Source organism: Cheilinus undulatus, linkage group 17 (assembly GCF_018320785.1).
Source record: "Cheilinus undulatus linkage group 17, ASM1832078v1, whole genome shotgun sequence".
In the NCBI taxonomy this organism is placed as follows: domain Eukaryota; kingdom Metazoa; phylum Chordata; class Actinopteri; order Labriformes; family Labridae; genus Cheilinus; species Cheilinus undulatus.
The window spans coordinates 3,779,000-3,805,869 of NC_054881.1; the positions used below are offsets into that span (position 1 = coordinate 3,779,000).

The 26,870-nt window shown below is 40.7% G+C and overlaps 1 protein-coding gene across 2 annotated transcripts in view; it reads left to right on the forward strand.

Annotated features, from left to right (window-relative positions):
* LOC121524650 (unconventional myosin-XVIIIb-like) overlaps nt 1-26,870 on the forward strand; it is a 79,195-nt gene that overhangs the window by 24,569 nt on the left and 27,756 nt on the right. For both annotated transcript variants that reach the window (XM_041810080.1, XM_041810081.1), the window contains exons 14-32: nt 88-178; nt 350-542; nt 5,184-5,264; nt 7,273-7,393; nt 7,479-7,626; nt 9,171-9,354; nt 9,432-9,582; nt 9,723-9,832; nt 9,918-9,983; nt 10,081-10,209; nt 13,326-13,469; nt 13,767-13,856; nt 13,933-14,052; nt 14,949-15,054; nt 17,793-17,917; nt 18,003-18,157; nt 20,877-21,000; nt 21,552-21,752; nt 21,842-21,952. In XM_041810080.1, the coding sequence (XP_041666014.1) occupies nt 88-178; nt 350-542; nt 5,184-5,264; nt 7,273-7,393; nt 7,479-7,626; nt 9,171-9,354; nt 9,432-9,582; nt 9,723-9,832; nt 9,918-9,983; nt 10,081-10,209; nt 13,326-13,469; nt 13,767-13,856; nt 13,933-14,052; nt 14,949-15,054; nt 17,793-17,917; nt 18,003-18,157; nt 20,877-21,000; nt 21,552-21,752; nt 21,842-21,952 (2,450 nt within the window). The remainder of the gene's footprint in view (nt 1-87; nt 179-349; nt 543-5,183; nt 5,265-7,272; nt 7,394-7,478; nt 7,627-9,170; nt 9,355-9,431; nt 9,583-9,722; nt 9,833-9,917; nt 9,984-10,080; nt 10,210-13,325; nt 13,470-13,766; nt 13,857-13,932; nt 14,053-14,948; nt 15,055-17,792; nt 17,918-18,002; nt 18,158-20,876; nt 21,001-21,551; nt 21,753-21,841; nt 21,953-26,870) is intronic.

Below are 26,870 nucleotides of genomic sequence, written 5' to 3' on the forward strand. Positions count from 1 at the left end.
AATTTATCAGACATCTATGGGGCATGAGCAGGAAGTAAACACCTCAAACCATGTCCTGAATGAGTCATGTGGTTGTGTTTTCTGCAGGTCCGAGGCTGACGGCCGCTCAGTGTGTAGAAGGGATGGCTGCAGGACTTTATGAAGAACTCTTCACCACCATTGTCTCACTTATAAACAGGTGAATCATTGAATCTCCCTTTATTGAAATCAAGGTTACAAGCTTGGCTGCCCAATTACCCCCCCCCCCCACTTAAACCAACAATGCACTACCCTAAAGCTAACTCCTGTCTGAACACCTACAGGTACGTGGCTCATAATTTGGTCTGGTTTTATGGGTTTTTCTGTGTAGAGCTCTGAGCAGTCAGCAGCTGACGCTGGCATCCGTCATGGTCGTGGACACTCCCGGTCTGAGGAACCCGAGACACGCTGCAGAGGAGCGAGCGGCCGGCTGGTCTGAGCTCTGTCATAACTACCTTCAGGAGAGGCTGCTGGAGCATTACCACTCACACACCTTCACTCACACGCTGGACAGATACGCACAGGTAACATGACGCTGTATCAAACACTTTAATGGCTGGAATATGTTTTTTTCTCACCTTCAGTTTCATGGTTGTCTGTCATGCCATGCTTAAAAATAGCTAAAAGTGGACACAGATGGTCTTGTAGTCAGGTTGCATATCTGGATGCAGGTAGCCTGGGTTCAAGCCGGGCCTGTGGCTCCTTTCCTGCATGTCTTATCCCCTATCATTCATCTCTGTCTCTGACTCTATCCAATGTCTGTCTAAATAGAGTCAGAAAATACATACCCTCAATGAAAATGCACCTCATAAGAGGTATTTCCTAAACAGAAAACAGATGTTTTGTTTTCATTCATCCATTTCTTATAATGAGGGAGAAATGCATCTAAAAGTGCACTTCCGTGTTCATGCTGGGAGTGGTCTTAGTGTGCACATGCACACGAGCACTGCCTAATTTTTCCAGCATGTTTTCATTCTGAATAAGAACATCCTTTTCTACTTGAACAGCACTAGAAAAGTTTCTGTTAAGCTCTACTTTAAATGCTTTTGTTTAAATGTATATTATGTAAAATTCCACCACCAGGGGGCTCTCAACCAAAACATTGTGACAGTACAGACCGGGGCTGCCCAGCTCCACCAAACTCTTGTTTTGAACTGCATAAAAATGGCACCTCATACGGCATATTTACTAAACAGAAAACAGTTTTGTTTTCATTCATAAATTTTCCTGTCAACTCCCCCCGCCCGCCTGTCCTCCATGGGGGCTAGAGCTTTCAGTCGCTCTGCCCACAACCTCTGGAACTCCCTCCCTCCTGACCTCCGCTCCATTGAGTCCCTCCCCATATTCAAAACCCGGCTCAAAACTCACCTCTTTCGCCTTGCTCCCCCACCTGATCCACGTCTTTTAATGTGTCCTTAATCTTAATGTGTCTTCTTTATATCATGTCTAGTTGTTTGTTTTTAGACTTATGCAATTTTTACTATTATCTTACTGTTTTGCACTATTGTTGTCTGTAAGGTGACCTTGAGTGTCAGAAAGGCGCCCACAAATAAAATGTATTATTATTATTATTATTATTATTGTTATTATTATTCTCATAATGAGGGGGAAATGCATTTAAAAGTACATTTATATGTCCACGCTGGATGTGGTCTTACTGTGCGTATGCACTCACAAACTGCTTCCAGCATGAACAGGGTAATCCCAAATATAAGCATGAACTGCTACAGGAAGCTGCCGCTCTGTTGCTGTACCTCGTTCATGTTTTGAGCATCGTACTCATGATGGACCATGATTATTCTCTGGCTTTGGCTGCATGTTCTACTGCCCAAACTCTTTCTGTTTGTTTTGATTATGGTCAATTCAGAGATTGTTTTCATTTGAGGGAGAGCAGGTGAAGTTTAGGGAATTACTCACATATTTCCCTACCCTTGATGCCATCAGTAGTTACAGTTTTGATTGAGAGTCTCCTGGTGAGAGAATTTAATGTACATACTGTGCAAGAATTAAAATTTTTCCAGCTTGTTTGCATCCTGAATAAGACAGCCCTTTTCTACTTGAACAGTACTAGAAATTTAAACATAAAGCTCTATTTTCATGTTTTGTTTAAATGCATATTATATAAAATTCCACCACTGAATTAAGGAGTCTGTTCCATAATAATAGCACCTCATATGTCGTATTTACTAGACAGAAATCCAATATGATTTCATTCATAAATTTCTTCATAGTGAGGGAGAAAACCCCCCATTCACCCTGGAAGCGGTCTGAGAATGTACATCCTGAGACTGCTCCAAGTACGAAACTGGTAGTGACCTTTTAAGAGCATTTCTCTCTCGCAATGAAAAAAATTTAAGAAAGCAAAATGTTGGTTTTGCTCAGTATCTACTTTCAGTTCCATCGCCACGAGGCTCTTGATAAAAACACAGACTAAAGATGACATCAAGGGTAGTAGGGAATCAGTGGAGGCATTTCCTCCAATGAAAACAATCTCTGAATCAAACATAGTCAAGACCAACAGGGTGAGTTGCAACAGAACATGCCACCGATGGCAGAGAGTAATCATGGTCCATCATGAGCTAGCAGCATAAAATATGAATGAGGTACAGCAACATAACAGCAGCTTCCTGGAGCAGTTCATGCTTTCCCATGTAGCAGTCTTCAGTCATGGAGATGTCAAACATTTAGAGCAGATTACGCAACCCTGCTCCACCAAAACGCCAAATTGTTGAAAAATGCCTTTGCAAGAGTCCCAGTCTAAGTGGTGAAAAGTGGCAAAAGCTGATTAAAGTGGCAATAGAAATAAATACAAGGTGGCAAATAATGATCAAACAGCAGTAAAAAAGTGGCAACAAGGGGCAAAATGGGGCAAGTAGACATAAAATGGCAAAAAGTGGGTGAAAAATGGAAAAACAGGGAGAAAAAGTTGTAGAATAGGGTAAAAAGTTACCAAAAAATGAGTTACAGGTGGCAAAAAACAGCAAAAACAGCAAAAACATGGCAAAAAATAAGTTTAAAAGTGACTAAAACGGGCTAAAATCAGGAAAGAGTGGCAAGGATGCTGAAAACAGTGGCATTTAATTGCAAAACACGGCTTAAATGGATGAAAAGTGGCAACAAAGGGAAAAAAATTGCAAATACCAAAAGCAGGATAAAAGAAGCAAAAAAACTGGTGGCATAATGGGATAGAAGTAGTAAAAATGGGCAGAAAGAGATGGCAAAGTGGGTTTGAAGGCTCAAAGTGACTGAAATGGGGAAAAATGTGAGGAAAAAATGGTCAAAAAGCAGCAAAAACATGGCAAAAAAAGTAGTGTAAAAGTGACTGAAATGTGCAAAAATATTGGAAAAATGGACAAAAAGCAGCAAAAACATGGCAAAAAACGAGTGTAAAAGGGACTAAAATGTGCAAAAATATGGGAAATATCACGGCTTAAATGGGCGAAAATGTGGCAAAAAATGGCAACAAAGGGAAAGAAATTGCAAATACCAAAAGCAGGATAAAAGAGACAAAAAAACTGGTGGCAAAATGGGATGGAAGTAGTAAAAATGGGCAAAAAGAGATGGCAAAAGTGGGATTAAAGCCGTGTAAATTGATTTAAAGTTGCAAAAAAATTGGAAAGAAAGGCAAAAATTGCAACTAAGGGCAATGGAAATGTGCAGACAAAAAATAAAGGCTTGAAATGAAAGCATACTGTATTAATGTGGGGATTCAAACTGATTAAAGTGACTTTCAATGGATAATTTCCTAGGTCATAGTTTCCCCTTATGAAGGTTTTCTGGGGGAATAATATTTCAAATTAAGACATAAGAGAGCCACAAATCATCACAAAAGAGCCACATGTGGCTCTAGAGCTGCTGATGCAGCTACAAAACTTAGATTTTTCTTCTGGCTATGAAACTTTGATTATTAACTAAAAATTCTATAACAGGTTTAGTCCTTTTTAATCAGTGTTGGCATTTCAGTGCCATGTTATTCAGCACAGATTTGCCCACTGTTCTCTCTTTATAAGAAGTTTAAATGGCCTAAATGAAACTTCAGTGACTCTTCTCATGGTCTACAGTGGTCTAAGGTAAATCACTGATAATAGCGTTATTATGAAGTGTAAAATCAGTCCTATAGATGAAGAACTTCTCTGCTCCTGGGCTCTGAAACATCATTTGTGTCAGTTTGTTCTCAGTGAGCACAAAAGCTTTTCTCCTCAGAGAGGATTACTTTCCTCATAAAAAGACACGGCCAAGGACGCTTCCTTTACAAGTTTGTGCTGCTCATCAGAAACCAGACAGAACAGACAGGAGCTGCATTGTTCCAGTAAAAGCACAGTTCAGTTTTCTGCTGCTGTATTATAAAATCTCTGTCCTTCAGGCCTGAAGCAGATCAGGATATAATCAAAGTGGAGGGAGAGAGCTGCTTTTGTAAAGTAGTTTTTATCCAGAGTATTATCAGAAAACTGTCTGGTTTACATTTGGTCACTGCTGGAGAATAACTAGGCACATTTCTCTCTTTTTAAATTTGTTATGAGCAAAATAAAACCAAGATTTATCTCCACACACTTTACAAAAAGAGCAGGAGCAGACTGTGCTCTTACAGAGATCCTGCTTTAATGCAAGAATGGTTTAAGAGTTAGCAACAAAGAAAAAATCTTGATTTTAATGGGTAGAAACCTCAGCCCTCCAACATGACTGTGCCCCAGTGCTGAAAGAAGGACTATAAGACATGGTCTGCTGAGTCCAGTATGGAAGGACTTGACCTCAGCCCCATCCAGCACCTTTGGGATGAACCGGAACGGAGATTGTGACCCAGGCCTTCTGGTCCAGTAACAGTGCCTGACCTCATAAATGCTCTACAGGATGAACGGGCACAATGTTAGACTCCAAAATCTTCCAAGAAGAGTGGAGGCTGTTACAGCTGCAGAAGACCAACTTCATATTAAAGTGCATTGATTTGATTACGTCAGTACAGTCCCTGTTGGTGGAATGGTGAGGCGTCCAAATACTTTTGTCCACATAGTGTTTATGTGTAACAGCCATCTGCCTCAGCTAGTTAGGACCAAGAAAAGAGCATGAAAGTCCAGCTCTTAAAGTGTCTGCCATACAGATGGTTGGATTATTTAATTTTGTTGCATTAAGATTTTTTAAGGTTTCACTTTTGCTCTTGTGTGTTTCAGGAGAAGATTCCAGTCCAGTTTGAGTGTCCAGAGAACAGCCCGACTGAGGTGGTGTCCGCCATCGACCAGCCACCTCCACAGGTAAACAACAGAGAAACACATGGGGCACACGAGGCAGTGTTAATTATGGCAGCTATTTGAAATTTTAGTCCTAGTCTTTAAATGAAATGCATTTTAGTTTTAGTCACATTTTAGTCATTTCTGTCCTTTTAGTCTTAGTCTAGTTTTAGTAGATGAAAACTCACAGCATTTTAGTCTAGTTTTAACCCATTAAAAGTCCTCACGTTTTAGTTTTAACTTTTAGTCCAAGCATTTATTCTCTTGCCTAAATCTGGTACCAAATCATGATAGTGTGTTCTCTGCACTCTGCTAAACCTGGGGTCCCTGCTTTCTACAGCTGAGAGGCAGAATATATACGGATGCATTTTTTCAAGACAGATTTACCCACAGTGGAGGAATATCACAGATTTTCAATGTCAGATGAAAAGTACATTACATTTTAATCTAGTTTTAGTCATCTTGACATTTTAGTCGTGGAAATAAAGGCTGTCGAGGAACATTTTTAGTTATAGTTTTAGTCGGCGAAATTAACACCAACTCAAGGTGATGTTAGTATATATAATAATATAATTTTTACAACTGTACAACCTTAACACTAGAACTGCCAATGGGTAGAATTTGCCCAAGGCTGTTCTCTGATTGTATCTTACTTGATGTGTATACAGTTTTAAAGACTGTCAGGCTTTGACTTGTCCTAAAAGTTTGTTTTGGAACACCTGATGCCATAAAAACATCTTTGCCTACGCCTAAATTTAGTTAATGGACGTTTATATCTAGAAACACCATGTGGGTCAAATTCACCCCATAAGAAAGCCTTGATTTTCCCACTTTTTTATTTCACACCAGCAATAAATAGATGGCCAAATGGAAATATCTTCTCTCTATTGCAGCAATGCCTTATCAGATGTTGATAGATCAACCTTCAACATGGATACAACAGGGGATAAAAGACATTTGATAAATGTCAAAAGGTGATCTCAGTGCATTAATGAAGAAGAATCTGGTGATGAAGAAGTTTCAGGATTAGCAATCAGTCTAAAGACCATTTCCTCTGTGACGGGTCATTTTCCAACAGTGATCTGGTTCTCTATCTGTGGTTAATAAGCTGTTCAATGTCAGCGGTTAATTAACAGTCCTTGATCAGTGCTATTTATTAAAATCAAGGCACTTTAATGACTTAAAATGAAAAACTACAAGTTTAAAAGGTCAAAATTTTACTCAAATTTAAAACTGTGATTCTAAGAGGTCAAAATGTAAGACAAAAAGTTAAAACCATAACTTTGAGTAATAACTGTGAGATACAACATTGAAAATATGAAATGAAAACAAATTTCTTTTCCATGTTTCTGACTTTATATCCAACTGTTTCACTCTTTACTATTTATAATTTTTATGACGCATTAGGGATATTGTAAATCATGAAGGTTAAGTTCACATTTTTGCACTGGAGGAAATCTGCAGACCTCATACTGGTGGGCCAGTTATAATAAAAATATGATATGAACTGGTGGGCTGGGTAGAACTGCACCACGGGCCGGATTTGGCCCCCAGGCCTTGAGTTTGACACCACTGTCCTAAACTGTGTCCCATACTCTGATGGCTGTTTACACACCTGGACAGCTTACCTGAGTATCTTCTATGTGTGAGAATAGCTGAATTAGACAAAAATGCTTACAAAGATTTAAGTTTTTGCAGTGTAGTAAATAGTTTTTACAGTGATCTTGTTCTCTTTGCTTTTTAGGATTATTTTCACAAACATGCGTCTCCAAAAAGAGCATAACTAACTGTCCAGCTGCAAACGTCCAGATAAGAGAAGAGAGGAGTCAGTAAAAATGCTAATATGCCCATTAAACTCAAGAATTACCAGTTTTTAGAGTGAAATATGAATAAAATGTGTGTTTGTGTCTATTCTGCAGAAGATAAATTTCTGGCAGAGCCAGACAGTCTGCAAGCTCTGGCTCCATTTAAGCTTATTTTTCTCTTTTTATGTTAATTATATATTCTGTGCTTGAATGTGTGTGTGCTGAAGGTCCGGGCAGCAGATGGAGACCCCAGAGGTCTGTTATGGGTTCTGGATGAGGAGATGGTGACACCAGCCTCCAGTGAGAACGGCGCCCTGGAGAGAGTCTGCCAGTATTACAGCAACACTGGTACGAAAAAAACTACACACACGCAGACATGGGAGGAATCAGATGTGTTTAAACTCTCTGTATGTTACTGTGAATGTCCCCACAGTGCGTCAGTGCGAGCAGCCGCTGCAGTGCGAGCTGAACCACCTCATGGGCTGCGACCCCATCCGTTACGACCTGACGGGATGGTTTGGTCTGATCCAGAACAACCCGTCTGCTCTGAACGCCATCTGTGTGCTGCAGAACTCCAGCATGTGAGTGTGCTAACAGCCTGGAGGCCGCTACATGGAGATGTTGGGTCTAAGTAAACATCTAATAATAGCCTGACTGGGCTGAAGACGAAGAGTTCAACCAAAGAAATTAGACTACAGTTCATGATGAGGTCAGGAGTTTAATGAAAGATCTGTGTTTATCAGGACCAAAGCACAAAACCACATACACATGAACCAGTGGGAAAATCTAAGGCAGAATATTATTATTTCAGTACACCAGTCTCAGCAGCATGTTCCACATAGGATGTTGAAAACTGGCAGCAAAATGCGTCACATCTAGACCTACAAAAAAGCCTCTTGGACCCATAACCATAAACAAACAGGAAGTCCACCATTTTCACTTGAATTTCAGAATAAAGCTGACATCTTTAATCATGGTTTTAGTTGCCTTTAACCCTTTTTTAAATATCTACTAATTATGACAGTAAATTTTTGCAAAAAATGATCAAATGTTAAGGCACTCTAAAACTATTTCAATATTAATCAGATTTTACAGCTGCAGACATTTAAAGCCAAAAGATGCTCTTAAAACCACAACATCTTCTTGTCCTCCTTTTCTGAATTTAATGATCTTTAAGGGGCCGGACAGGAAGTTTTGGGGGACCTGATATGGCCCCTGGGCCACCAGTTGGTGACCAGTGTCATTAAGGTTGGTAGAAGTGCTGCAACAATGATCTGGCAAGGTGGTGAAAAGGGGTTAGAGCGTAGCAAAAATGGGTGATAAGTGGCAAAATGGGTTATGGCGTGGCACAAAGAGACACCAATTGGCAGAAAAAAGTTTTGAATTTGGCAAAAAATTGGTAAAAGAGGAAAAAAAAGGGGCAAAAAGTATCAAAAATTGGTTACAAATGACAAAAAATAGTGCAAAAAAAGTAATTGAAAAAGGGTTAAAGAGTGACAAAAAATAGAAGAAATGTGGCAAAAATGGATTAAAGAGTGGCACAAAGAGGATAAAGCATGCAGGAAAAGGGGTTCAAAAGGGGTAAAATATTGCAAAAATTGGGTTAAAGAGGCAAGAAGGGGTTGAAAGTGTCAAAAATGGGTTAATACTAGTACTAAATCCCAATTATGGAGGGCCTATTCTCTGGGATGTTAGGGGTCCAGCTAACTCTGTTGTCCGGCTCCGTGTGGCCTGCTGCATTATAGATAACAGGGATAGATCTCACTGTTAATGACTAAAAATGTCCTGCATTTTGAAAGAAAATAAAAATAATACTACAATGATATTTCAATCAGACCAAAATATTTATGTAATTTTTGTTTATTTGAATGTCCGGCCCTCAGAGTTTCTGTGGAGATGAAATCTGGCCCTTGTGCAAAGGTACTTGATGACCCCTGCTTTATGTTTATTGTCATGAGTATGCAGGTAGCTTTTTATTCCCGGATTATAAGTGTTCTTATCAGGACGTTAGTAGGATTTGAGTGGAAATTTACCCCCAGATCCAGAGCTGCTGAAAAAGGTCACACTGACAAACTGCGTCATCCTGTCACATGAATTGAACAGCTTGTGTTATTGTCTTCCTCAGAGTGGAGGTGAAGGCCATGTTCACCCCCAGGATCTCTCTGCCCCCTCTCTGTCGAGGTCTGGGAGGTCTGGAGGGGAGCAGCCAGCGCTCCCTGCAGAGAAACGGCACCATCAGGAAAACCTTCAGTGGCGGGATGGCGGCCATACGCAGACACTCTCAGTGCATCGCCGTCAAGCTACAGGCAGTAAGTCTACAAGTAGATTATCACCCAGATCACCTTTTAAACACAAGTACAGATTATGCCTATGTCCCACCCTGCAGGATGCTCTGGTGAACCTGATTCGTCGAGCCCGGCCCGTGTTCCTGCAGTGTGTGAGCGCAAAGACAGACGGTGGGAGTTTTGATGTCCCGGCGCTTCGAGTGCAGCTTCACTCCACTCAGATTCTATCGGCTCTGCAGCTGCACCGCACAGGTGTGCACGTTTACACCTGTTTATCTGCTGGACTTTAGCTGAGAGCCTTTACCTTCAAGTTCTGCAAGATTTGACTTCATCTGAAACTTCAGTCACTGTTGAACTCCTGTGAAAAAGATTCTGGTGTCTCCTGTTCTCAGGTTATCCGGAGCACATGACTCTGAGTGACTTCAGGTGTCATTTCCAGGCTCTGTCTCCTCCAATCATGAAACGTTACGCCTCCATGTTTGTCAGCCACGATGAGAGAAAGGTCTGCAGCTTGCTCCATCACCCTAGCATCATTACAGAGAATCTGAGCTCAGAATAAACAATCTGTTCTCCTCTGTGTGTCTCAGGCGGTGGAGGAGCTCCTGGTGGAGTTGGACCTTGATAAGAAGAGCGTCGTGGTCGGTGCCAGCAGGGTGAGAGCGTGTTTGAAATCCTCTGATCAAACAGAAAAACATGACTCCAGCTGCTGGAGATGTGTCACGGCTGTTTTTCCTTCCTGCTGTGTTTCAGGTGTTCATGAAGCGAGGCGTGCTGCGGTACCTGGAGCAGCAGAGAGATCAGCAGGTCACCGGCTGGTTGGTCCACCTTCAGGCCTCCTGTCTGGGACATCTGGCCCGGCAGAAGTACAGAAAACTCAAGGTTAGTGGCTCATCTGCTGCTCTGATACACTCTGCTGCTCATCTAAATCCTGAATATGTGATGCATCTGCAGGAGAAGAACCAGCGGAGGAAAAGAGGGATTATAAACTTCCTACTAGCCGGAACAAAATCTATTATCACGAGTAAATCAGCAAGTAGCAGCTGTTTTCCTCATGAACATGTTTGTACTACCTTTCAAACCACATGCATTTTAGCTTAAAATTAAACTTTGTTAATCAGGATGATAGCTGTTCTGCTGTTCTTAAAGACTGCATATATTTAGGGCAGTGTTACTCAACTCTGCTCAACCAAAGAGCCAAACTGTTAAAAAATACTTTGCAAGAGCCACAATCTAGGTGGTGAAAGTGGGTAAAAGCAGCAATAAAAATAAGTTAAAGCTGCCGAAATAGATGAAAAAGTTGCCAAAGTGGCCAAAAATGGGTGGACAGGGGTAAAATTGGCAGAAAATGACAAAAAAAAAGAGTTAAAAGTGATTGAAATTGGCCAAAAGCAGCAAAAAGGTGGGGGAAAATGAGTGAAAGATAACTAAAAAAGGTAAAAAGCAGCAAAAAAGTGGGGGAAAATGAGTGAAAGATAACTAAAATTTGTAAAAAGCAGCAAAAAAAGTGGAGGAAAATGAGTGAAAGATAACTAAAATTTGTAAAAAGCAGCAAAAAAGTGGGGGAAAATGAGTGAAAGATAACTAAAATTTGTAAAAAGCAGCAAAAAAGTGGGGGAAAATGAGTGGAAGATAACTAAAATTAGTAAAAAAACAACAAAAAGGTGGGGGAAAATGAGTGAAAGATAACTAAAATTAGTAAAATGCAGCAAAAAGGTGGAGGAAAATGAGTGAATGATAACTAAAATTTGTAAAAAGCAGCAAAAAAGTGGAGGAAAATGAGTGAATGATAACTAAAATTTGTAAAAGCAGCAAAAAAGTGGGGGAAATGAATGAAAAGTGACTAAAATTGGCAGAAAGCAGCAAAACGGTCGGGGAAAATGGGAAAAAGTGACATATAATGCCAAGAGGCGCCCTAAAATAACTAAATTTGGCAACAAAGTGAAAACCAGGATAAAAGAGGCAAAAAAAAGGGGCAACAAAAGGGCAAAAGATTGCAAATAAGGGCAATGGAAATATACAGACAGACAGAAAAGATTGACAATTAAGTTGGAGAATTAAAGCCTGATGTTTAAGTTTGGGGAACAAATTGCGTTGGATAATTCTGAGGTCAAAGGTTCCCTTTTTTATGTTTTTATCATATTTGAAAGAGCCATAAATAATCACAGAAGAGCCACATGCTAGGTATCACTGATTTAGGGTGGAGCTGGGTTTATGGATCTCTTCACTGAGTGCTTAATCTTTACGTAGGACACCAGTATCTGTACCCGTGTCTGCTGCAGATCTGTGATGAAGAATCTAGAAAATTTACAGCTGGTTTAGTCCACAGCAGCCAGTCAGATTGAATGCCCCATATCTATGATGATAAACCCAGTTCCTATGAAAGTAGAGTAGCTAAAATTACAAATGTATGCAAAAAAAGGTCTTTTTAGAAGCATGAAGGCCATTCTGCTGACAGAAGACGAAGTAAAAGGACCCATAAAGTCACAGGAGAAGAACGTTTTTGAGGTCATAAAACTCAAGATTTGGCTCAGTCTTGCTACTTTTGCTACTTTTAGCCAATTTTCCCCCTTTTTGGAACATTTTGGTGACATGCTATCAATTTTTGCCACTTTTAACCCATTTTCCTTGTTTTTTTTACCCTTTTTTTCCACTTTTACCCATCTTGCCGTTTTCCCCCAATTTTACAACTTTCAATACATTTTTTGCTAAATTTTGCCTCGTTTCCCACTTTTATCCACTTTTGCCCATTTTTGCCACTTCATTGCCAAATGTGGCCCATTTTAGCTACATCTTTTTGCCACTTTGAATCCATTTTGCTGTTTTTCCCCATTTTGTAACTCATTTTTGCCAACTTTCAACCCATTTTTGCTGCTTTTAGCATATTTTAGCTGCTTCTTTTAGCCACTTTTTTGGAACAATTTGACCATATTTAAGCAACTTTTGCCTCTTCTTTTTGGGGAATTTTAACCAATTCTTACCTATTTTAACCTTGTCTGTTGCTTTACTGCTGTCTTTGGTCACTTTTTAGGTACTTTTAGCCAATTCTGCCATTTTCTTTGGTCATGTTACCCTATTTGCTACTTGCCACAACCTTTTTTGCCCTTGTTTTCCACTTTTTACCCCCTTTTGACCATTTTAGCTGCTTCTTTTCTCTACTTAGTTACCATTTTTTGGAACCTTTGGCCACATTTAACCAACTTTTACCACTTCTTTTTGGGGACTTTTAACCAAATCTTAATGCTTTTAACTCGTGTTGTTTGCTTTAGTGCTGTTTTGGCCACTTCTTTCTACTTTAAGCCAATTTTTCCACTTTTGGAACATTTTGGTTACATGCTATCAAATGTTTGCCATTATTTGCCACTTTTCTGCCAGTTGTGACCCTTTATAGCTTCTCTTTTTGCCTCTTTTAACCTATTTGTCTTATTTTTTACCCTCTTTCTCAAATGTTAACTCTTCTTGCTTTTTTCCCCCTATGTTTGCTGCTTTTTAGCCATTTTTGCCACTATTTTGCCACATTTAACAAACTTTTGCCATTCCACTGCCAATTGTGGCCCTTTTTTGCTGCTTCATTTGACCACTTTTAACCCATTTTTGTTTCCTTTAACCCATTTTTTTTGCCACTTTCCACCCATTTGTCCCTTTCAATATCCCTCTGTTCTTTTAAGTACAGAGAAGCCTGATTGGTCTCTCCACAGAACATGTTTCCGCTGCTCCTCAGTGCCGGCGTACTTTACACCACTCTGTCTGATGCTTGGCTTTAGACTTGGTGAAGTGAGGCTTGCATGCAGCTGCTCGGCCTTGGAAACCAATTCATGAAGCTCCTGCTGCAGTTTTAGTGTTTACTTTAATGCCAGTGGGAGTTCAGAACTCTTCTGGAGTTCTCTGATTTAGATAAGGTGCTAGTTTTTGGACACACGGACGTACATCTTAGGCCTACAGGAGAAAAGTTGAATTATTGAGATTTCTAAGACATTATTTTATTTGTGTGCTCCCAGGTGCAGCAGATGGCGGTCAGGTGTCTGCAGAGGAACCTTCGGGCTCTGAGGGTTGCTGCAAAGTGGAGCTGGTGGAAACTTTTCTGCAAAATTCGTCCTCAGCTCGACGTCAACTTAGACAACGAGAGGCTGCGGGCTAAAGAGGTAAACAAACAAATATCATCCTCTAAACACTCACATCCTGTTCAGAGAATAGAGTGATATTCAAACAGATCTGATGCAGAAGTATAAAGTGGGTTTAACAGTCTTGAGAGTAAAAAAAAAGTGCCCATATCTGCTGTAAGCGATGAGACAAACACGAACATGACACAGGGAGAGAGTTTAGACAGCGAGGATCCTCGGCAGCCTCTGAGCTACAGGTGGACTGATGGTTATAAACGATGCCGACAAACAGTTCATAAAAACAGACGCTTCAGTCGCTGCTCTTCCTCCTCCTGTCAGGATGAGATATCGGCTCTGAGACGACGCCTGGAGAAATCAGAGAAGGAGAGGAACGAGCTGAGGCAGACGGCAGACAGCTTGGAGACCAAGGTTTGGCATGCGGCACGCACAAACTCTCACTTTAAAATAAAACACAATATGCTCATGCTGTCGTCTCTGTGTGCAGATTACAGCCGTGACTTCAGAGCTGAGTGATGAGCGTTTCCGTGGCGACGCTGTGGGTCAGGCTCTGGATGTGGAGAGGGCCGAGAGACTCCGACTCAGCAGGGAGAACAAAGACCTGCAGGTAGAGCGAGTCAGGGTTTTCTGGTTGTTATAAAGTAATCTATTACTCTCCTACTGATGTAACTTCTCTTTTCACCTCCTCGGCCTGCTTCTTTAAAAGGTTTAATCTGGATTAAGAAATCCTGGGATTGTCGATCCACTGTTTTCCCTGTTATTAAAGTAAAACTGAACCAGATTGTTGCCAAGAGAACGCTACTTGTCTGACTGCATTGTGCCAAGTGTAAGGATTGGTGGAGGGGGGATTGAGGGCACTTCCATGTTTGCACTGGAAGCGATGCTAGAGCGCGAACCCAAAAGTACCTTTTCAGTGCGTACTTTTTGCAGTTACTCTCATGTTTTATCCTCCCTTTCAATTACACTTTGGTTAAACCAATGCAGCATCTCCCTGCAGCCACATCATGTCATATAAATCCACCTCTGCTCCTTGATGTTTGGTTTCACTTTAGAAACTCACAGACAGCTCAGAGGAGAAGGCAGAAGTCAAATGCACCTTGTGTCATCACTCCTTTACCTTTTTATCTACTGGGAAGAAGTCAAAGGTGGAGCCCCCACTCTTCACTGCAGACATCAGCTTGACGAGACAATGTGGATCATTCTTATCCAGATTAAACTAAAACTACTGGGATTAGGGTATGATGCAGCCACAAAACTGCTTTCATATAAGTTAGTGGAGTTTTAGGCTGGACCAACAGACCCATGTCAGCTGAAGTCTTTGTCTTTGTTCATCCTCATTCCTTAAACTTCAAGTCTCGTAAGAACTGAAGTTATAGGTCTGAACTATGAGTATATAGGGGTGTCTAAACAGCTAAAATGAGTTTGAAAATATCAGCCTATTGGACAGCTGTAAACATCTGGTATCATGCATTCCTAGCTGTCATATGTCTCCTTTGACCTCAGGCTCGTCTAGACCAGTGCAAAGTCAGCATGGAAACCGTGGAGAAGCAGCTGGAGGAGGAGAAGCAGAAAGTCCAGATGGCTGAAAGTCAGAGAGGAGCGTGGACAGGTACCGTTTGCTTCAGTGTAAATCATTCTTTCATTTTCCTCCAGGCTGTTTTAATTTTGCAGTCCACAGAGATTAACAGATCAGATGTTAGACTAACTAAAAAGCAGCCTCATGTTTTTATAACCTAATAATTCTGAATTTGAAACACTTTATTTGTTCCTTAAAGGAAAATTTGGACATTGCAATTGATCTTATGCACAATATAGCCATAGTACCTGTGAATATAAGTCTTTTAAACTGGGGTGCTACTCTGATGTCTGCTCAGACTTTCTAGTTTTCAGCTCATCAGCATGATGCACCTGACTCTAGGGTGCTGCAATTTTCTTCTGTTAGTCTTTCTCTCATGCTTTTGGGCATGGTGTAATTCACACAAATATTACTAATGAGAGGGTGAAGTTCACACTAAAGTTCTTTATAAACACATTTCAGCTCCTCACCTGTTCCAGTATCATTATATCTGGCAAAAAAACCCAGCTTTAAGAGGAGCTTTTCCATGTTTTATGGAAATGTCATACTTATGCTTTATAATTAATGAAAGCATACATTCTCAGCATAATATTGTGACAGAGAAATCTGAGTTTTCTTCGTGCTGAGCTGTACCAGCTGTTTCTACATTTACCATGATACATAATGAGCAGACAGCTGTCTCCAGCCAGAATTATAGTGTTTATTTACAATCTCAGCTTTAAGACTGCAGAACATTTCAAATGCATACTTTACATTACATTAATGTTCTTGATAAATGACCTATAGCTTGCAGTTTGCAAGTAAATACCACAACCCCAACTCCAAAAAAGTTGGAGTGCTGTGCAAAATGTAAATAAAAACAGAAGCCAATGTTTGTCAAATCTCATAAACCCATATTTAAATCAGATCCATCCATCCATTTTCTATACCGCTTATCCCGTTTGGGTTGCGGGGGAGGGCTGGAGCCTATCCCAGCTGTCACTGGGTGAGAGGCGGGGTACACCCTGGACTGGTCGCCAGTCAATAAGGGCATACATATAGAGATATACAACCAGGCACGCTCACACTCACACCTACGGCCAATTTAGAGTTACCAGTTAATCTAATGAGCATGTTTGGAGGTTGGAGGAAGCCAGAGTACCTGGAGAGAATCCAGGCGTGCACTGGGAGAACATGCAAACCTGCTGTGAGGCAACAGCGCTAACCCCTGCACTGCCATGCATGTTTTATTCACAACAGCACATAAACAACATATTAGATTTTGAAACGGATGCATTTTGCCATTTCATGAAAAATCTGAGCTCATTTTGAATTTGATGGCAGCAACATAGCTCAAAAAAGTAGGGACGGGGCAACAAAGGCTGGAAATGCCATAGGTAGAGGTTACCTGGCAACAGGTCAGCAACATGACTGGGTATAAAAGGAGCGTTTGAGAAATGCAGGGTTTCTCAGAAGTAAAGATGGGCAGAGGTTCACCGATCTGCAACAAACTGTGTCTAAAATCAGTCCATAATATCAGCAAAAGATTCAGAGAATCTGGAGAAATCTATGTGAGCAAGGGATAAGGCTGAAGGTCAATAATGGATGCTGGTGATCTTTGGGCTCTCACTGCATTAAAAATGGGCATGATTCTGTCCTGAAATCACTGCATGGGCTCAGAAATCATCGTCTTTCAACATAGTTGGCCGTTCCATCCACAAATGACAGTTAAAGCTGGATCATGGAGAGAAGAAGCCATATGTGAACAGGATCCAGAAGCACCGCCGTCTTCTCTGGACTAAAGCTCATTTAACATGGACTGAGAAAACATGGAAAACTGTTCTGTGGTCAGAGGGAACCACAGACGTCGTGTCCTGTGGCCTAAAGAGGAGAGGGGTCATCCAACTTGTTCTCCTGGCTCAGTTCTAAAGTCTGCATCTCTGATGGTATGGGGTTGCATTAGTGCCTATGGCGTGGGCAGCTCTAACATCTGGAAAGGAACTATCAATGCTCCAATCCAGACGTCTCTTTCAGGGAAGGCCTTTAGTATTTCAGTAAGACAGTGCTAAACCACATACCACATCTATCACAACAGCATGGCTTCACGGGAGAAGAATCCAGGTCCTGAACTGGCCTGCCTGCGGTCCAGACCTTTCACCAATAGAAAACACTAGTACTTCATACCAAGAAAAGAAGAATGATAAACATTGTGAACATGGCCCTGTCCCTACTTTTTTTGAGATTTGTTGCAGCCATCAAGTTCAAAATGAGCTAATAATTTTCCTGAAATGTTAAAATGTCTCAGTTTTAACATCTGATATGTTGTTTATATTTTGTTGTGGATAAAGTGTGAGTTTATGAGATTTGACAATCATTGCATTCTGCTTTTATTTACATTTTGCACAGCGCCCCAACTTTTTTGGATTTGGGGTTATCCTTGCACATTAGGAGTTGCAGGTTGTGACATAATGGTGTCAGGACAATGCCTGTGATGTCTTTCTCACAAATCAATGGAACTGTCCTGCAGTAGAATAAACTTCTGAGCAGTAAGACCATTTACAGGATGCAGGCATGATTTGAACTGGTTGATTTTTCAGGATTCTTCAGTAAAGACTGGTCTTCTCTCTCTGAATTCTCCTTCATATCTCAGCTTAAACTCCTGAGGTCAAAGAAATGTTTAGTAAAGGACTTAGGAGGAACTTGTGCCACTCTTTGACCACAACCAAGGTTTTAAGTGACCCTTCCTGTCACCTCAGACAAAGTCACCCCGCTTTCTCTCCCCGCACACACAGACAGCGAGCTGGCCATGCAGCTGGAGTGCTGCCAGACGGAGGTGGAATTTGTCCGCAGACGACTCAAGCAGACGGAGGAAAAACTGGAGACGGAGAGACAGACGCGACAACAGCTCGATACCAAGGTGAGACGGGACGCCGTGACGTGCATGGGCGCGCTGCTGGGAGATTACATCTCTGAGGGTGATAACACCGTGTGTTTGTGTGTAGGTGGCGTCTCTGCAGGCCCAGCTGGAGCAGTCCCGGCGGAGCGCCACAGAGCTGAAACGTCACTGTCGCCGCGTGACTTCTGACCTCCAGGACGCCCGAGTGCTCACTGATAGTCTGCAGAGTCGCATGCATGAGCTGGACCGCAAGCAGAGACGGTTTGTTTCCACCTGTTCCATCATGTTGTTTTACACTTGAAGAGTCATTTTAGATACTTTACACCAGTATTACTCAACCACAGAGCCAAACTGTTGAAAAATACATTTGCAAGAGTCACAATCTAAGTGGTAAAAAGTGGCAATAAAAATAAGTTAAAGGGGGCAAAAATAATCAAAAAGTGGCAAACACTGGGAGAAAAGTGGCAGGAAAGAGCAGAATGTGGAAAAAATGGGACCAAAAATGACCAAAAAGTAAGTTAAAGATGGCAAAAAATTGTCTAAAAGGGGCAAAAATCAGAAGAAAGTGGGGAAAAGGGCAAAAAGTAGCATATAATTGCAAAAGGCAGCTTAAATGGGCAAGAAGTGGCAAAAATAGGCAAAAAGAAGTGGACACTGGGGAGAAAGTGGAAACAAAGGGCAGAATGTGGCAAAAATGGTCAAAAGTGACAGAAACGTGGCAAAAAAAAGAGTGAAAAGAAACCAAATGCCCAAAAATCAGAAAAAGGTGGAAAAATGAGAGTAAGTGGAATTAAACTGCAAAAGGCGCTTAAATAGGTGAGAAGTGGCAAAAATGGGCCTAAAGGGGGAAAAATGGCAAAAAGCAGGAAAAACGTTAAAAAAAATGGGTAAAAAGTGACAAAGAGAATTGACAAATTCTAAAATCAACAAACACTGGGAGAAAAGGGGCAAAAAAGGGCAGAAAGTGGCAAATTGGGTGGGAAATGACCAAAAAACAAGTCAAAGTTTGCAAAAAATTGTCAAAAAGTGGCAAAAATTTGAAAAAAGGTAGAAAAAAGGGCAAAAAGTGGCATATAAGTTCAAAGCCAGTTTGAATTGATGAGAAGTGGCAAAAAGGGGCAAACACTGGGGAGAAAAAGGGGCAATAAAGTGCAGAAAGAGAAGCGGCAAAAATGAGTGAGAAGTGGCAAAAAAATGAGGCAAAAAAATGAGTGAAAAGAGACTAAAATTGACAAAAATCAGAAAAAAGGTGGAAAAATGGGAATTAAGTGGAATTTAACTGCAAAAGGCAGCTTAAATGGGTGAGAAGTGGCAAAAAATAGGCCAAAAGGGGGGAAAATGGCAAAGAGCAGGATAAAAGTGTCAAAAATGGGTAAAAAGTGACAAAGAGAACTGACAAAAGTGGGCTTAAATTGGCAAACACTGGGAAAAAAGTGGCAAAAAAGGGCAGAAAGTGGCAAAATGGGGAGAAAAAGTGACAAAAAAGGGCAGAAAGTGGCAAAATGGGGAGAAAAAGTGACAAAAAAGGGCAGAAAGTGGCAAAGTGTGTGGGAAGTGGTAAAAAAATGAATTATAGGTGGCGAAAATGGTCCAAAAGTGGCACAACCATGGCAACAACTGAGTGAAAAGTGACTAAAATGGACAAAAATTCATTGGTGGGAGGTGGGAAAATGGGCAAAAAGCATCAAAGAGTGGAAAATTGGGAAATAGGTGGCATTTAATCGCAAAAGGCAGCTTAAATGGGCAACAAGTGGCAAAAAGGCAACAAATGGGGCAAAAAGTTGCAAAAAGCGGGATAAAAGTGGCGAAAAGAAGTAGCAAGGATGGGAACAATGTTTCTAATTAAGACATAAAGAGCTACAAATCTTCATAAAAGAGCCACACGTTGAGTATCACTGCATGATACTAAAGGTCAAGGACTGCTTGTTTTGAGTTTTAAGTGACTTAAAGATACGAAAACTACATGGTTTGCTAAATATTTTTTCAAATTACTAGAACTGTGTTTCCAAACCATTGCAATAATGATTCAAATTTAATATCTGCACAGAGAAACAGCGAGTTATCGACGTCTTGAAACAGAAAATCCGCTCCATCACCGGCTCTCATTAAAACTCAGCAGTTTTAAACTTGTTTCCTCTCACTAATGTCTGCAGGAACAAACTGATATGAAATTAAAGTTCTTATAAAACTTTAATGCTTTGATTAAAAATGCCCACTCCAGCTCATTTTCTCCTCACAAAAACTCATAAAGTCCTCTGAGGTCAGCAGGAAGATTTTTAATGTTTTCCATCAGATTGGGCTAACATCATTACTGCCTGTGATAGAAACAGGATTAATGAGTTTATATAAAGACTGCTGCTGTAATTGCTTTGACTTTTAGAGAAAATAAAAGCGAGGAGGTTTATTGTGAAGGTTGTCTTCAAGATGCTGTGTGCAATTGACTCAGTGAGATAAATGCGAGATATTCGGCTGTGAAACTTTTAGATAATGGTTCTTTAAGGTTTATTTCATAGGTTTTACTGCTTTTGATGAGTTACTTCTGGATTAACCCCTTTGATCAACTAATGATCCCCCCTAATGATCAACTTTAAGATATTGTATGTGGCAACTATACACCTCTGCAGAGTTTCCTTTTTCTGACCGGCTCCAGATAGAGTTGAATTTACCACTGGCTCCACTGATAGTGAAGAGTCGGGCTGTCAAGCTCTCTTTATGTGGCTCACTCCTGTGCCAACCATGTATGTTTGCAGCTCCTAGCTTGGTCACATCTATGGCAGACAGAGCATTTGTCCAATCGTGGTCCGAGTTTTTCTGCCAAAAGGTTCACTGGAGTTTTTAAACATGCATTTGGCTGCTTTCACTCCTCTCTCTGTTTCTGTTTACCCTGGTCAGATGAATCCTTCTTGTTCTCCATATTTATGCATTATTTTTTATCTCAAACACCTCTCTGCTGTTTCTCCGGGTGCATTTTGGCGTTTAGGTTTGACAGCGAGTTGACTCAGGCTCTGGAGGAAGCTGACAATGAGAGGGAGCAGAAGGACAAAGCCTGTCAGGAAAACACCGCTCTGGGTACCGAGATATACACGCTGCGCCGCAACCTGCAGGTTCGTCTTTATCTTTATTCTGAAAACTGGCCTGAAAACAGCTGGGGCGGTTATTTGGTACCAAGAGCTACTTCACACTGTTCAGTCTGGCAGTGCATGCTTCACTGTTTAAAGCAGTAATATCTAACTTTTCCAGCTTTACAAAGACCTTAAAGAGTCATCTATAACATTACTGTCAATGAGAAGATGGTGAACTTACTGTTTCTATAAATGTCTTTTAATACGCACCATATCTGTATGTAAAAGATGATTAACGCAAGCTTAAGAAGCTTAGTGTGCCATAAAGATGAGCGTTGGTGTGAGACAGGACCTACTTTTTCTTTCTTATTGCTTAGAAACTTTGACGGATTATTTCTTTGCTTTCTGGCTGTGCTCTTACTTAACACTCATCTCCCACGAGGCCAAACCTGCCAAAGTATCCTTGAGTGAGATGAGTCCGTTTAACCCGCCCCAGCTCCAGAGACACCACAGTAACTAGAAAACAAACAGTCTGTCTGAGCTGGAGGATGAACTGAGTGTTCCCAGACTGATCCGTGTGGGTGTCTGTGCAGGAGAGCCAGGCGGAGGTGAGCCGTCTGCAGAAGCAGAAGGAGGAGTTGTGCGCTCAGATCCGTGACCTCAGCCTGCCCGTCGATCTCGCCTCCGAGTCGCTGCCCGACCTCAAGAAACAGCTCCGTCTCCTGGAGAGCCAGGCCGGAGAGAGAGCGACGGAAATCAGCACGCTCACCGCCAAAATACAGCAGCAGGAACAGGTGATCACCACGCTCACGTTAAGAGACAGCGACTGTCTCACCTGGTGTGTCTCCGCTGTCAGTCTCACCTGGTGTCTCCTCTATCACAGGTCCACATGCGCTTTGAGATCGAGATGGAGCGGATGAAGCAGATCCATCAGAAGGAGTTGGAGGATAAAGAGGAGGAGTTAGAGGATGTCCACAAGTCCTCTCAGAGACGGGTATGTTAGCACAGCAGGGATAATTCATTACCTTAATGCCAGGTGTAGACACGCCTAAAAACTTAAGAGGATGTGATATAAAACAGCTCAGACTGCATGCAAAAATGGTCCAGGTTTTCCTCATCCACACTGGATTAACATGTAGACACTCATGCATATTTCCTCACATTAAGAACATTTAAAAATAAGTGCAAGACAATAAAATTAAAAACTATAATAACCCAATAAAACAAGGCCGATTTAAAAACAAGAGAACATAAGAAGACCACAAACAGAGAGGATATAGAGCCAAGAGCCAGGAGATAAAAGTTGGTTTTTAAGCTTGATTTAAAGACAGGCAAACACAGGGAAGCAGAGTGCTCATAATTTTTGGTGCAGCTAAAAAGGCCCTGAGCTTCAACTTTGACCTCTAGGCAGTCAAAACCTCCTTATCAGTGGACCTGTCCATGGTAAAATATGAGGTTTTAAAAGGTCACAGAGATAAGAAGGAGCCAGCCTGTTCAAAGATCCATCCATTATCTATAGCACTTATCCCCTTTAGGGTTGGGGGGGCTGTAGCCAATCCCAGCTGCCATAGAGCCAGAGGTGGGGTACATCCTGGACTGATCACCAATCAATGACAAGGCTGTTTAAAGATTTATCAGTCGATACTAAGGCTTTTAAATCAATCCTAAAATGCAAAGAGGGCCAGTGAAGTCAGGCTGAAATGGGGTAAAAGTGCTTATTTTTGCAAACAGCTAGGAAACATCCTAAACAAAGCGTTTGGAAAGGGCAGGGGTTTTGTAAAAAAACAATTCTCAGAAGGTGATGGAGCAGCAAACATTGGCTATTATTACAGGCCAATCAGGGTGACAAAAAAGAGGTAGAAGACATGCAAGGCTCCAGAACTATCCTGAGTTTAACCAGCTAAAGTTGTGTTCACAACAGAAGCGAGTAAAATCCTTTGCGTGAGCTGGGTACATGTAAAGTCAATGTAAAGATGGGAGTAGACACGAGTTCACCTCAGGCGGTACCAGCGCTTCAAACGAGGCAAAGTTGCGCCGCATTTAACACACTATTTTCACTTACTCGTGAGGGCTGAAAAATAGAAACTCAAGTGAATCACTTGGCAAATCAGCATGAGGATCCTCTGTTGACGTATTTCTTACACATCACTGGAGGATCTCCAAAGAACCAGGGGGCAGGAGGTCATTGGAAAATGCAGGAGAAATGTGTGGTGTCTGTCTGTGGCTACCCTGAGCTTTACGACACAACGTGCCTGTTCATATATATACATATATGTTTTTGTCACAGCAGATACAAAGCAGCAATCCGCTCACGTTGTGTTGTGTTTGGTGTGAACACAACGTAACGCTGCCATAGTACGGAAACAGCCTCGGTGAATAAATTCATCCCAAAGCTGATGAGGACGTGTAAAAAACATCCTTTCTGTCAAGAGAAACATTGGGTGTGGCTTTTCTCTCTTGTTTTGATAAGGTGATAAGTTAAAATCTGATTAAACTGCTGATAATCACAGCTACATCTGAGCTAACAGCTTCCATGGCAGCAGCCATTGCATACACCAGAATACCCCACCCAGAATGATTGGAAACGCTTTTCGGTCTTATTATAATGCAACAAGATGTTGTCCCATTCTGACAAAACTATCACAAAGTCATGCCAAAACAGGCCTGCAGAGGAGCTAAAACATATTTTCCATAATGGACAGCTTTCAGAGTTGCTTTTTTATCTTATTTCTTACAGAAAGATAGTCCAGTTCTCATAAAACTGCTGCTATTCTACAGCTATATCTGAGCTAATGGCTGAACTGGGAGCAGCCACTGTTATCAGCTTCCAGTACAACTAAACTCCACTCATTGCTTGCGCCTCTTTCCCCTCAAATGATGCTGATTGGTCAGAACTGTTTTCGGATGTTGTAGATTACGGCTTTGTGAGATTGGTTTGGCTGATGACAGACGTAGAGGCTGGCAAGTCCATGTGCTTTGCAGGATTAGTGGAATTTTGAACAAGCTGTAAACGATTAAGAGAGGCACGGCTAGCACCATTACAATAATCAAGATGCTCAAAATCAAAGATATGAAGAACTTAACCTTAGCTGAAAATTCAATAAGCAGGCCACCACCCCTAACAGACTAGAAAACACTGGTTTCTTAATCCACCAGCCAAAAATGAGTCCATCCCTTATTGTCCAACAAATCCCCGGATCCACTGCATGAGAAATAACATCGTTCGATAGCGAAGAAGACTTCAAACTAGAGACTGAGACCATGAAAACATCAGGAACATGTTTTTGTGTGGGAAGCATTTTCCATGTAGTTGGATAAAGTCTTTGTCATTGGGTTCGGGGATGTGAGGAAGGACAGCATATCAGTTAAAACTCTCGATTTGACAATCTTTGACAATCTTTGAGCATTGTTTTTTCTAAAACATGCCATCCTGCACGAATCTCATTAAACAGCTCCAACATTTCTCTAAAGCACCGACTGTCTCAGCATTTCTGTAATATTAACTCTCTAAACAGGAGACTTCGTGTCGAGTAAAGCTCCCCTCCATGCCAGCACTGAACCTGATAGCCTCTGTTGTGTAAGCGAGCAGCGCTGTGTTGTTTGGGTACAGATGGCTCTTTCTGAAAATGTCCTTCTTCATTCTTTTCTCTGAATCCTCCTCATTTTTCTCCTACTTCATTCATAATGTTATGCAACCATTGTGCAGTTACATCACATCTCTGCAGCTACACCAACAACTGAGCAGGAACTTTTCTGCAGGTCTTCTATTCAAACAGATAATTAAACAGTTGGATCTGTTAACAGGCTGCTGTACCATGCAGCTGGTTTTCATGGAAACAGAGAACCATGTGGAGGCAGAATTTTGGATTTATGTGTCTTTGTGCAGTCATTATTACCCCAGAAGGAAACTAGAGCTTACCAAAGCTGTAACATATCCTAATGACATGAAAACAGTGAAGATCGATTATGAAAAAGTCCAAGACATCTCATTTAGAAAGTCACAGTGGCAGTGGCAGATTTTTGGTTAGATTAGGATGATTTATGGGCATGAATGGTAACAGGTGTCCCTTACAAAAGCAAATGATTAAAACAGGCAATGATAACGGAATACGCATGCAAAATATCTATGCCTGTTCTTAGCTTGAGAATGTCTGGACCAATCAGCATCATTTATCGAGAAAGAGGCGGTGTTTTAGTTAAAACAACACCAAGCCTGTAACCAATGGTGGCCATTGAAGAGATTAGCATGGATGCTCCTGTAACGCCGGTTTTATCAGAATTAGAGTTGTCCAGTTCCTGAATGTAGATTTTCAATAAGATACAAGTTAAATTCAAATGATATTGCTAAATGTTCAGAAGACGCAGCAACAAAAATGATCTCCTGGAGCAGTGGTTCCCAGGCTGGGGTCCAGGCACCCCTCGGGTGGCACCAAAGATCTCTTGAGGGTGCAGGACCATGTCTGCTCTGAGGATGTGAAAACTAAATGCATACATATGTTTTTTGAACCATAAGTAGAAACCAAGGTTATTATAGTTAACTAAAACTAACTAAATAACTAAAACTAAAATTTTAGTTTCAGTGAACTGAAACTAAACAAAACTAAGCTTTACCAAAAATACTAAAACTAACTAAAGCTGTATAGTGTGCTTACAAAACTAACTAAAATAAAGTAAAAATGGAGACAAAATATCCTTAGTTTTAGTCTTTGACACCACCATACTGACTGGAACCTACAGACAACGCTGGGAAGTGTAAAATCGCCTGATTTGATTGGATAAGACCTCACACAGTGGTAGTTTTATATCTGCAGTTGTATTCAAAATCTCAAAATTTAAAAACCAAACTAAAATGAAGCATTTTTGCTAAATAAAAACTAAACTAAACTAGCAAACCAGCAGTAAATACCAGTTACAACTAAACTGAAATTGAACACGGAAAGAGAAAACGAAATAAAAATGAAGACTAATGAAAAACCCCAAACTTTTAGAAACATAACGTGTAAGGGCCAACCTAAAAGATGAAAAATATGAGAACCTGTTAACGTTGATGAGAAAAAAAAATCTTCCACATTTTTTAGATTAGAAAGTCATATATTTATGATAAATCAAACTCAGAATTTCAGTTTAAAAGTCTGAGCTTAAAAGAAAAAAAAAAAAATTCCAAGTTTAACATGTCTTAAATTTTGACCCTAGAAATTCAAAAATTTTAAGTTTTTAAAATCATAAATTTACAGCAGTGTAAATTTAAAAATACACGAAAAAACCAAACTGAAAACAGTGGTTCTATCTTTGACTTTATAGTCTATACAAGTCTTTCTTTGGATCATGCATTCACAACTTTTAAAGTCCAATAATTCAATTTTATTCATCTTGTTAATTAATGACTTTTTTAACTTGAGAATTTTGAGTTTTCTCTTGAAAATTAACAGATCCTCGTTATTATTTTCTTTTCTTGAGTGGCCCTTAAACACTGTTGTAATATTGGATGGTTTATACATAGATCTTTAGCCAAGAACATTTGTCAGTAGGCCTTATTATATTGGGATTTTGTCAATGAAAACAGCTAAAAGTGTTTATTTTATCAAGTGGGCCATTGGGGGGCTTGAGGAGGGGGCTAAGGTACAAAGGCATTTCCAACCTGCACATAAGGAAGGTTCACTATACACATACCAACATTTGACACTGTTTATAGCAATAAAAGGCTAAATTAATCAAAGTTTCCTTAAAAAACATGTTCTGGTGGATCATTAATAAACCAGAAAAAAAGGCATTTCCAGGGATTCTGCTATCTGTCATGCCTTGTTTTCATATTTAGGTCTTTTTGTGGGTGTCAGTATTTGTGAAGGGCTGTGAGGCTGTCATCAGTCTGCAGGTCTGGATGGAAAAGAAGACTTTCAGGGACCAGGAGACAT